Genomic DNA, 12,550 nt, shown 5'->3' on the forward strand with positions numbered 1-12,550 from the left:
CAGGACCCTGAGATCATGACCTGAGCTGAAGGCAGAGGCTTTTACCCACTGAGCCACAGTGGGTGAAAGTGCCCCGAGACTTTGGAATTAAGTGCAATTTAGTCATCTAATTTCTGTGATACTAGAGTAATTGCATGATGTTTCTAAAACATTGTATTACCTTGTAACATTACCCATAGAAAGTTGAATCTTTACATCTTGCTGCTTTAGTTCATTTCCTAGTTAATACAATTAAAACTTTTTTTGTCAATAACTCCTGCATTGCAGTCAGAACTTCAGGATTAGAACTTATATATATTGGCCATTTCTCATATTTTTATGGGGTTGATACTCTGGAGAGATACTTTACAATTATGTAATACTGTACTGAATTATGTCTAACATAGCCAATCATAAATGAAGTTTGATAAACTTGACTGCTAGACTAATGTGTAATTTTATTGCTTCCTTAGAGGTTTTTTGTTTTTTTTAACTTTTTAAAAAGATTTATTATTTTAGAGAGAGCAAAAGGGGGCACAGAGGGAGAATCTCAAGCAGACATATAGTTCTATCCCAAGGCTCTGAGACTATGACCTAAGCTGAAATCAAGAGTCCAAGCTTAACCCACTGAGCCACCCAGGCGCCCCCCAATGACTTTTTTATGAAAATATATAGTTATCACATTTATTGGTGCAATATGCCCTCACTATAATGACATAGTATATTAAATTTGCTTAATAAAAACATAGTAACTCTAATTAAGCTTTTTTTTTTTCTTTTTAAGTTATCTCTATGCCCAGCATGGGGCTTAAATTCACAGCCTGAGACCAAGAGTCGCATGCTCTACCAGCTGAGCCAGCCAAGCGCCTCCCAATCAATGACTTTGATTTGGTTTTTTTTTTTTTTTTTTTTTTGGTTAAAAAATACAACCATCACAGTTTAAGTCTAGGGAAAATGTAGCAATGTCTAGTTTTCTGAAATGCCAGAAAGACTTGAGAGGATAGGATAAATAGGCAAGATCTGCTGCAGGCCGAACTGACAGGATTTGGAAGTCTGGTATTACAAATCGGCCAGCTCAGGGACCAGATGCAGACCGCAAAAAATGTTTTGCTTGGTTTGTACGTTGTTTTTTAAAAACACTTAAATTTGTCTGCTAAGTGACTTGGTCCCCCACTCCCTAATGACTTTCTCCCAACAACCTGACCTTACCTGCTTGGCTCTCATAAGCATCGAATGCCTGGAGAAGAGCAACATCATAGAAAGAAATACGGAGGGTGCCTGTGTGGCTCAGTGGGTTAAGCCTCTGCCTTCAGCTCAGGTCATGATCTCAGGGTCCTGGGATCGAGTCCCACATTGGGCTCTCTGCTCAGCAGGGAGCCTGCCTCCCCTCTCTGCCTCTCTCTTCCTCCTTGTGATCTCTCTCCCTCTGCCAAATAAATAAATGAAATCTTAAAAAAAAAAAAAAAAAGAAAGAAAGAAAGAAAGAAATATGGAACTTGGGAGGGAAAGAAATGAAAATGATTTTAAGAATATATGAATTTGACAGGCAAGTGAGCCCACTGTCAGAACTGCACACAGAGGTTCAACATGCATACAACATGCATACAAAGAAGCTAAAGGTAAACCCTTGGGTAATACTCAAATTCAAGGGCTGCTGGAATCATAATGAAAGGAAAGAACTGTCCTAAGAGACATAGGGTAGAGTAAAGCTGTGGAGGTCAGAAAGAGAACTTCAAAAGTTAGAGGAAAGCTCAGCTGAGATTAGCAAGCACCAACTATGGTTCAAACAGCCATGATTTTGTTTTTATTATCTACTACAGACTGCAGGGACTTTTTTTTTGGATGCAACTACTTAACTGTCCTGTGGAAGTTCCTTCCGCAAATAGGAATGACAAGCCCATCAGTGCCATAAGCATGTTTTTTTTTTTTTTCCTGAAGGGCACTTGGTGTTAAACTGTCTTTAGAAGCATTGCTTTACAATACCAGTCCGAGTTTCTTATGTGAACACATAGTTGAGAATTTCATTACATGTTGTCTCTTTTTATTACCAGAATTCATTCTACGAAGCAACAGATTTTTATTTTTGCCCCTTTCCTTTGTAGATGTTGCACATTGTGACATGATTAGGCTTATTTCAAGTCAGCCGATAGTTGAAGGAAAAAAATTCCAGATTCATCTCTAGCTAGAACAGAGCTTGGTAGGCCACAGTTTTTACCGGCCTCAGTTATGCCTGGGTGACTCTATCCTTGTTCCTCCTTCTCATTTGTTATCTTGCTACATTTCACATATCCTAAAAGCTACCTTAAGTTCTTTTTTGGAACAAGATAGAACATATAAATACTTAAAGTACTACAAGCATTTTAATGCCTGTGGTCATTATTAAAATCATGTCTGCAGTTATAAGGCCACTAGACCCAAAAAAGCTTTTGAAACTCTTAAATTTCCACTTAGGAATAATGGGTGATAACAGGGCAGAATGCCAAATATTTAATAGTTGAAAATTATAGCAAAGTGTGTGGAAAAAATTAAGTCTCAGCTAGTTGGTTTTTCTGTGAGGATATGTAGGATATTTATTCCTGAGCTATCAGGAAAAGCATTTTGCCCTCTTTAATGACTTTGGAAGCTCTCTTTCCAACTCAACTAACACTATTCAAAATCACTATGTTGTAGGGGTTGCGAAGGTGGGCTCTGAAGCCACACCACCTGGTTTCAAATTCTAGTCCACGTAAGCTGTGTGACTCAGGCGACTGACCGGCCTCACCTGAAAAATGGTGCTAACAGAACCTCCCTCAAGATTTTCTGGACTTTGACATGTTTACATGAGTAAGGTGCTTAGAACATTGTCTGTGACCTTTTAAGGGCACAAAAAAACTGGTAGCTATAATTATTATTGCTTTACAGTAGGTTAAGCCTCATGAGCCTCCTGGGGTCAATGCCAAAACTCTGGATCAAAACAACTAGATGCGTAGCTGGATTCCAGAAGCCAAAGCGAATGTGCACCTGAACACCGTCTCAACACCGGTCTCAACACCGGTCTCAACACCGGTCTACGCACCGCCCTGCCGAGTAATACCTGTGGAAGTCAAACCTTCAATTCAAGAGCTCTCAATTACTAGTGTTTTGCACAGGTTTGATACCATACTTTACATTAACTGGCTCCTAACAGAGCACTATTAAATTCATTTATTAAATATTTACTGAGGGCCTACTTTGTCATTAAGTTTTAAACGCCACAAACCACTAATAACCAACACACACCCACACTCTTCCTCTTGCTGCTTCAAACGATCATGGTCAAATCAAAGCTACTACACATTACTGAAACAGCAAAAATGCTTCAAAGTGTTAGACCTATGGTGAATTTAATGGAAATCACAAGTAGGAGCCTATCACAATCTCATGCCTTAAAATACTGAAAAAATACAAAGTATGAAAACAATAAGTAAACTCTGAGGTCCCATTAGCAGGAGCTGGTCCCACACGGGAAGTATTTGGTAGGAGTGAAGAACACAGCGACAACTGTTTAGTCCCACTGGATCATTCGCTCTTCTTCAGGGAGAATACTCCAGTTCGGGGAGGCCATATCCCGGGCCAGCCAGTTGAAATCGTCGACGTCGTTCCAGTTATTTCTGCTCCTATCTAAACCAGAGCCCTCGAAGTCCTTGTCGATGCCCGGGTAGCTCCAGGTATAGGGGGCGAACTGGATCCCGCTGCAGTCCTCCACGATGGCCCTGCTGGTCACCTGCAAAAAGATACGGGTGTCTCTCGTAGTGTGTACGCGGAGCTGTTGGCAGGCCACGGCCAGCACGCAATCACTGCAGTCCTCCAGGAACACAGAGGTGGACACCGGGCCGCAGAGCAGTGTGCAACTTCGGGCTTTGGCCAGCCGCACGGTGTTGGGATTGCCATACAGTTTGATTGTGCATTTGCTCAGATCGGTCAAAAGGACGTCGCGCTGGTGCAGCTCCTCCGCCCGCTTCTCCAAGGCTTGGGACTCCACATTGGAGAAGCCGCAGACAAAGCTGGAGCCGATGCCTCCCTCCTCCTTCAATGGCGGCGGGGAGGTCGGGACGCCTTCCGCGGCCGGGGCGCCAGGACCCGCGTCGACTTTGGTGCCCGAAGCAGCGTCCTTCCTCCGGGTCTTGAAGGCGAAACGCTTTTTGGGTTGCAGCTCCTGGCGCCGCTCGGCCAGGATCGCCTGCAGCCGCGTCAGCGCCTCCTGTGCCTGCCGCAGGTCGTAGGCGGCCAGAAACAAAACCGAGTCGTTGAGAAGTTTCTGCAGGCCCTGGAGCCGAGCAGCCGCCTCCTCCAGCTGCTCCAAGGATTCCCCGCTCTTCAGAAGCTCTCCCACCGCCGCTTGCTCCCGAGAGAAGGCGGCGGCGAAAAAGTCGCTCTTCTCCTCCTCCACCTCCTGGTTCTGCCGCTTTTGCTTCCGCCTTTCTACCTCCAGTTGCCGCTCTTGTTCTCGTCTTTGAAGTCGTTCAGGCACCATGCTCCGGTCCCGCGGCGAACCCATGGCCCCGTTTGCCGCGGCAGCGGAGCAACCAGCGCGCTCCATCTTGACATCCAGTTTCCTTTCTCCTACCTTGCTTCCTCAGGGCGCGCCCTCCCTGGGGCCGCCCACCAACGCGTCCTGTGATTGGCCGGACACGCTTACGTCAGCCCCGGCCTTATTTTCTTCGCCCATTGGTCCCTCTGCGTCGAAGGGGGCGGGGATATGAGGCGGGGCCGAGTGACAAGAGGGGTGGGGAGACAAAGGTCCTTGTGGATGGGTGGGGTGGGAGACAGGAGGGGGAAGCTTTTTTTCCTCTTAAAGGGGCAGGACTTATATCCGGGATTGTGGGGTGAGTTGCAGCAGCGGCAGCTGCACATGTGGGTTTGTTTATAAGAACAAGGTTAGAAACTCGCAGGCCTCCCCCTCCCCCCGGCTCCTCCCTACTACCCCCTTACGGGCCGGAGATCCGCTACTGGTGGGGGGAATGTGTGCGTATGGTGGGTGGGGGGGACAGGCAGTGGTGAGAAAGATGGAGGGGGGGTATATTGCACCGCCCGGCCCGCGCCGGAGGAAGCGGCAGCTGGAACAGCTGGCTAGGGAGCCGCTTGCATGCCTCTGGTTTTTTCTTTTCCTTTCCACCACCCCCTCCCCCAACCCATTCCTGCCGTCCCCAAACCCTTATTCTACCCGCCTTCCCCTCTCAGCCGCAGCAGTTCGGCGTGGCCTGGGGTCTCCTGGATTCCCGCAGGCACTTACGGGGGCGGGAGTAGGCGAGGGGCACCCGGATGGGAGAGACTGGGTTTCTCATTGCAACCGGGTTCCGGGGGCCCAGGGGTAGTCTAAAAACGGATTACTATTTTTTTGGCCAATTGCTGCGGTCGGAGGGGTGGGGGCGGGGGAGGGTGAGATTCCACACCCCCTTCCTCTTCCTCCCACGTCCCCCCTCCCCACTTCGCGGTCCCTCCCTCCGCAGCTGAGCGCTGCTGGCGGCGCGGGGGTGACACTCCCAGCCCCCGGCTCTGCAGCTCTCCGTGGGGCCGTCGGTCTTTAGGAAAGCCTTGGGGGAAATGTTACATTATTTCTAGAGGTGGTGGGAGGGATTTGTCACCGGAAGTGAATGAGCCTAGCCCAAAGTCAGGATCAGGCGGAGGTGTTAGTGGGCCGCCGAGCCGGCGTAGTCAGTAGCAAAACGCCGGGCAACCGGCGGGCTCAGAGCCGAGACGCCGCCGGCTGCGGGCCCGCCGCAACCTCGCGTGCTCGGTGCAGCCCGCCGAGCGCGGGGCGCGTCTTTAACCCCGCCCGCCCTGCAAGGCTTTGGTTTCACCCTGCTCTCCGCCGCGTTCCCAGCCTCCACCGTTTCTAATTGGGGGTATTTGTCCAAGAAACTGTCACTTGAAATTTCACTGATACGTCTGCATTTGGATGCAGAGAAAGATGGGAAGAAACGAGAAAATTAAGACTTATTTCCAGTTTTTCGCGCCCCACTGTCCTCCTTCCCTTCCCATTTAAAACAACAAAACACAACACATAAATTCCTGTATTTCTCCACTGCAGGCAAGCACAGATCACAGCGCTCGTCAAATTGCTCGCCAGGGTGAGGGGTGGGGGTGTCCAGTGTGTATGTGTGTGCAGCGGCTGGAAACCAGGAACTGGGTGGTAAAATTTTTCTGTGTTTGTACTTGTATATATTCTTCGTTTTCGTCCGCTTTGTTTTATGTGCAAGCTGGATAAGGCTTTTTGCTTTTTGTGAGGTTTGGTTCTGAGGCTAGTGAATGAGATGTAGCTGGTTATCTTGTCTAAATCGGGGGAATGCAATAGCCGCTTTATTTTGTAAAGAGTTGATTTAAGCAAGGAAGGTTTAAGATTTATTTTGCTAGGGAAACAACAAAAAACAAAAACCGACCTGCCTTCCTTAAGTTTTTCAGCAGTTGAACTTGTCGCACTCAAATTAAGAAAGTTTGTAGCGGAATGAGGTTTACTGGAGCTGCAGGTGCATGAGGCAACATTTCTGTGTTAGCCACAGTGAATCTGTTGGTGGTTGGTAGTGTCTGTTATCGTAAGTGGAATTGAACGTCGTGAGACCTTCCCGAGAAATTCATTTCTGCCCCCAAACAGGTTTTGACATAAAGGCCAGTAGACCTTGGAAGTTTCTGAATAGTTCAAACTCTCTCTCTCTCTCTCTTTTTTTTTTTTTTTAAGATTTATTTATTGGACAGAGAGATCACAAGTAGGGAGAGAAGCAGGCAGAGATGGGGGTGGGGGACAGGGGGGAGCAGTCTCCCTGCTGAGCAGAGAGCCCTGTGGGAGGCTCGATCTCTGGACCCTGAGATCACAACTAGAGCTGAGGCAGAAGCTTAACCCACTGAGCCACCCAGGCGCCCCAGTTCAAACTCTTATGAGAAAGAATAGCCCCTTCCTGTCCTTTGATGAAAACATGCAGGTCAGCCTATTGACACCTCCCCTTACCCCCCCCCCCCCCCCCCCCCCCCCCCCCCCCGCCTGAAGGCAGTTTCAGAGACTGATGTGGAGCCTGAGTGGGAATGGGCCGGGGTTGGTGATGTGATCCTCATGAAACATTGGCTTGACAGTTCCCTGCAGCCCCCAGCAGAGCTGCAAGCCAAGGTAGGTGGCCAAGATAGGAACATGAAGCTACATTTCTATGTTCAAAAGCAACAGGAGAGCCAGAAAATCTCTAGCAGGTGCCAGGCTGTATTGGGGTCTTTCTTCTGATATTTGAGGGCAGTCAGTTCAGTGTGCATCCTTGAAAGGGATCCCAAGTCCTGAGAGGGGAGGGCCTGTTCCAATGCCGGGAGACAGGGTGATTCATGACAACAATGTGACATGTGGCAAAAGGCAAACAGCACAAGAACTCTGAATCCTACTTTCAAAATTTCAAAGAGCTTGTGAATCAAGGACTGCTTTTCTCTTTGAGACATCTTGAAAGACTCCTAAAGTGTTCCAGACTTCAAAAATTACTTAACAAACATTTATGGTTTATGATTCTGTTGTGAGATTGATTTTTTAACATCTTCAAAATTTCAAACCTAGTAAGAGGGACAGTGAAGGGGGTGGGTTCTCATCACCCTAGCTTCAAGTTACCAAGTGACAGTCTGGTTTCTTCCAAAACTCTGGCCACTTACACACCCCATCCCCCTAATTATTTTACAGCAAATCCTAGACATTGTATGATTTCATCTTTTACAATCTGTGAGTATTTCAGTATGTCTCAAAAGGATGAGGACTGCCTTTTTAAAACATGACCTACATACCATCACCACATTCCCGAAACATAGTGAAGTTTCCTTATTATCAGAGTTCCAGTCTGTATTCATATTTCCTTGATTATGCTATAATTTCCTCCCTTTTAAGTTACTTATTGACTAAGGATCCCAAAAAGTTCCACACAATGTGTCTAGTTGATCTGTTCCTTCAGTTACTTTAATCACTTCTAAAGCCACCCCCATGCCTGAGCAATTGTTGCGTTGGAAGAGCCTGATCATTTGTTCAGTAGAGTTTCTCCCTGTCTGGATGTTGCCGGTCGCATCTCCATACCGTATTGGATGCTAAGTATTTGTTGTATTCACTTGATCTTTTCATATCATTAGTGAATATTTATGTATTAGTATGCCAAAGAAAATGAGAACATTTCAGCTCAAGAAGCAGTCTTCAGTTACGGCCAGACAGCCAGGAATAAGGCCTTTTGCTGTTCTGTGGAATTTAGCAGAGACCCGGTGTGGATGGGAGATACCAGGCAAACAAAGAGGTCCAGGCCCTGTTTTCTAGTAGCTGCATTCCAAAAAGGAGGTAACATCTTTCAGCAAATATTGACTATATAGCAGATATAAAGCATTCATTAAAGAGCTCTACATGCCAAATATTTAACATTAGGCAAATTTCCCAACTTAGTTGCTGACTTTCCTGACCCGGAAAGACGACAGCATGTCCTTGGCATGTGCTGTCCTTGCAAAGGCTCCAGGTTGGTCTGGGAAGCCCGACTGGAGCAAGCCCCTTCCTTCCACCTCTGCCCCTAGCTCTCCTCGCCTTCAACCCCCTTCAGTTTTCTGGAACGCTTTTCATCATTGTACACCCAAGGCCATTTTTGAATCTAGCATCAGTTTATGAAGCACTTGCTGAGCCCCCTGCTGAGCCCACAGACCCCTTCAGGCTGCCAAGGTGAATAAAGACAGAGTCCCTTTCCTCCTTGAGGAGGGCTAACTGGGCCAATAATGGCACAAACATGTAAAAGTGTAACAGTGACATCTGACAACAGTTACAGAAGAAAGAGGAACAGTGAGTGCTGCCAGGGGGAGGTTTGACCTTGTTGGGGAGATCAGTGAAGACTTCTGTGGGGCTTAAGTGAGGCTGGAAGGGTGAGTAAGCGTAAGAAGTGAGTAAGCACTGTAAAGTATCTTCTAGATGTATGGGCTCATGGAGTCACTGCTGACTTTCTGGAGAAAATTCCAGAGGACTGCTGTGGGCAGTAGACTTGGGCGGGGTGGGGGTGATGGTGGTAATGGAGCTAGTGACAAACACAGATAACTCTTTGGAGAAGTTCTCCTGCGAAGGGGAAGGGACAGTAACTGGGGGATAGGAGGAGGCCAGTGAGAGGTTTTTGTTTTTTTACAAAGAAACATAAGGTTCATAGTAGAAGGGTCTTGAAAAGGCTAGGTAGGGGGAGTGGGTCCCAAAGCACAGGCACGGGTACAAGGATCCATCCTAAATAGAGCAACATTGCAATGTTGTTGTTTAAACTTTTTATTGTTGCATGTTTTCCAACATACACAAACTATTTGACCTCAGCCCACAGTAACAGATGCATGGTAATCGAAACAGAGGCTGTAAGAAACAGTAAATACGCTTACAATGTACACTAGATACTATTTTCTGTTCTACTTACTGCATTTCAGAAATACTAATCAAGGCCCCCTAAATTAAACTGCATTTTTTAAAAAAATGCTGTATCAGCAGGAGAGGGTGCAGCTGTAGGTAAATTTGTATGTTTGGTAATCAGCAGCTGAGTAGGATGGTTTCTGTGTTCTCTATAAAGGAGGCAGTGAGGTCCTCTGCTGGATATGGGAGGGAAGGGTTGGGCTTCTCTATAAGTGTGGGTAAGGTTTGAAAGCTTTGTGGGGGGGGGGAGCGCCTGGGTGGCTCAGTGGGTTAATCCTCTGCCTTCAGCTCAGGTCATGATCTCAGGTCCTGGATCGAGAACCACATCAGACTCTCTGTTCAGCAGGGGGCCGACTCCCACCCCCCCCCCCCGCCTGCCTCTCTGCCTACTGTGGTCTCTCTCTCTGTGTCTAATAAATAAATAAAATCTTTTTTTAAAAAAAAAAAAAAGAGAAAGAAAGAAAGAAAGCTTTGTGGGAAGAGGATCAGTATGTTGCCCAGAGAAGTGAGGCTGGGGGGTGTAGATTATCAGCACTCGGAGAATGAATGAGGGAATGACTGAGAACCTCCCAGAGACCAACTCAGGGAAGGGACGTGGGGTATGGGGTAGGCCCCAGGGAAGAAGCTGGTGTTGAGAACCTGACCCTCAGAAGGCAGGGAATCCACGTAAAGCAACTTTTCCAGAAGAGTCTGAGGCTTGTCACCTGCAGTCCTTGGTTAATTCCGCATAAGACTCTTCAGGAAGTTCTATCATGGAGTGCCTGGGTAGTTCAGTTAAGTGCCTAACAGGCTCAGGTCATCATGGGGGGTGGCTACCCACATCAGACTCCCTCCTCTCCTTCTGCTCTGCTTCCTCCCCTCTCCCCCACTCCCCCTGTATGTGCTCTCTCTCAAATAAATAAAATCTTAAAAAAAAAAAAAAAAAAAAAAAAAAAGAAGAAGAAGAAGAAGAAAAGAAAAAGAAAGTTCTGTCACTTCCCAGGAGCCCCACTGCCTGTCAGCAGATGAGCTTACCTCCTCTTCACAGAGGAAAAAGCTCACCAGTTGGGAACCTGAACTTGCCTCCCATCTCAATTATAGTTTGTCTGTGAAGATCCACCTCTTCATCTTTACCTTCTCAACCAAAGCAAAGCCATCCACCTGAGTTTCCATATCCCTTCCCCTTCATGTTTCTGGGACCTCCAGCCACACTCATCCTCTCTTCCTTCAGGATCTTTCCTCTCTCTTCTTCAGCATCTCTTTCCAGCAAGTAGGTTCCCTCAACTTACAACAATTTTCTTTTTGTCCCATCATCCACTTAAGTGGATGCTCTTTCTTCCTTTTCTCTCTCTTTTTTTTTTAAGATTTTATTTATTTATTTGACAGAGAGAGATCACAGGTAGGCAGAGAGGCAGGCAGAGAGAGAGGAGGAAGCAGGCTCCCTGCTGAGCAGAGAGCCCGATGTGGGGCCAATGCGAGGACCCTGGGATCATGACCTGAGCTGAAGGCAGAGGCTTAACCCCCTGAGCCACCCAGGTGTCCCGGGAGAGAGATAATCTTTTTTTTTTTTAAAGATTTTATTTATTTATTTGACAGAGATCACAAGTAGACAGAGAAGCAGGCAGAGAGAGAAGAGGAAGCAGGCTCCCTCTGAGCAGAGATCCCGATGCAGGCCTCAATCCCAGGACTCTGGGATCATGACCTGAGCTGAAGGCAGAGGCTTTAACCCACTGAGCCATCCAGGCGCCCTGAGAGAGAGAGAATCTTAAGCAGGCTCTACAACCCGCACAGAGCCTGGTGTGGGGCTCAATCTCATGACCCTGGGATTGTGATCTGAGCTAAAATCAAGAGTTGGATGCTTAATCAAGTGAGCCACCCAGGCGCCCCTACAGTGTTCTATTTTTTAAGAACAATTTTTGGGGTATAGGTAATTAGGTTTATTTTCCCCCCAGCTTTGCGGCCATTTAATTTGGTATATAACATTGTGTGAGTTTAAGCATACAGCATGATGGTTTGATATACATATGTGTGTATTGCAAAGTAACCACCACAAGAGTTAGTTAATATATCCATCATTTCACATAGTTACCTTTCATGTGTGTGTCTGGTGAGAACTTTTAAGATCTACTCTCACAGCAACTTTCAATACACAATACAGTGTTGTTAACTATAGCCACTGTGCTGTACGTCACATCTCCAGAACCTATTCATCTTATGACTGGAAGTTTGTACTTTTTTTTTTTTTTTAAGATTTTATTTATTTATTTGAGATAAAATGAGAGGGAAAGAGAGAGAAAGAGCACAAGCAGGGGAAGCAGCAGGCAGAGGGAGAAGCAGACTTCTTTCTAAGCAGGGAGCCCCATGCAGGACTCGACCCCAGGACTCCAGGATCATGACCTGAGCCAAAGGCAGACGCTTAACCAACTGAGCCACTCAGGCACCCCTGGAAGTTTGTACGTTTTGACCATCTTCACCCATCCCTCCACAATCCCTTGCTCCTGGCAACCACCAGCCTACTCCCTTTTTCTATGAGTTTGGTTTTAACCACAGACTTTTGAAACCATAATCTACATATGCTATGTCTACATTTGCTATGTCTTAAAACCATAATCTACATTTCTCGATTGTCATCCCTCCTTAGCCCCTTCTCATCTGACTTCTGCCTCTGTCACTTTATTTGAATGCGAGATTGCTCTCTTCCCCTCTAACTTCAAACCCGTTGCTGTTTGCAGCTCGAAGAGCTGAGTACCTCTTTTCGAAGCACAGCTTCTGGTTTTTAGTTCTGTGTCTGTCTCTTATCACTGCTGCTTCTTGTCTCCTTCATAGACATCTCTCTGCCCACCCGTTAAATACCCGTGAAGTCAGGATTCTCTCCCGGTACTCCCTCCTCATCCTTCTCGCCTCCTTGGCCACCTTACCTTCTCCTAAGACTCCTGTCCACATGCTGACCACCTCTCCATTCCCTGCCTCCTCCACCTCTCTCCTAAGCCTGACCCTGAACTGCCAACACCCTTCTAGCAATTGCCAAGTCACTATTTACTGTCCTCGGAACTATCTTCTATCCAAAATACCTCATCTTAATAAAACAAACAAAAAATACCCCATCTGAAGTAGAGGGCCTAAAATGAAATCCTCTGTGCCCCAGTGATACTCTTTTTCTCCTCTATGTAAGTTTTGAGTCTTTGTTGCTGCATAACCATCCCAAAA

General features: G+C 46.7%; 2 protein-coding genes across 4 annotated transcripts in view; one reads left to right on the forward strand and one right to left on the reverse strand.

Moving 5' to 3' along the window:
- Positions 1–3,324: 3,324 nt before the first annotated feature.
- TBCC (tubulin folding cofactor C) lies at positions 3,325–4,631 on the reverse strand. The gene has a single exon (XM_059178001.1). The coding sequence runs from the start codon at positions 4,535–4,537 to the stop codon at positions 3,503–3,505; it is 1,035 nt and encodes a 344-aa protein (XP_059033984.1). The 5' UTR covers positions 4,538–4,631; the 3' UTR covers positions 3,325–3,502.
- Positions 4,632–4,800: 169 nt separating this feature from the next.
- BICRAL (BICRA like chromatin remodeling complex associated protein) overlaps positions 4,801–12,550 on the forward strand; it is a 106,966-nt gene continuing 99,216 nt past the window's right edge. The window contains exon 1 of one of the 3 annotated variants that reach the window (XM_059177998.1): positions 4,801–4,823. The gene's annotated coding sequence lies outside the window, so the exon portion shown is untranslated. Of the gene's footprint in view, positions 4,824–4,856; positions 4,875–12,550 lie in introns of those variants that run through there. The other 2 variants (XM_059177996.1, XM_059177997.1) reach the window with 2 other exon arrangements.

Source organism: Mustela lutreola, chromosome 6 (genome assembly GCF_030435805.1).
Source record: "Mustela lutreola isolate mMusLut2 chromosome 6, mMusLut2.pri, whole genome shotgun sequence".
NCBI lineage: Eukaryota > Metazoa > Chordata > Mammalia > Carnivora > Mustelidae > Mustela > Mustela lutreola.

Coding starts and splice junctions, on each gene's coding strand:
- TBCC (XM_059178001.1), bottom strand. CDS start 4,537: ATGGAGCGCGCTGGTTGCTCCGCTGCCGCGGCAAACGGGGCCATGGGT.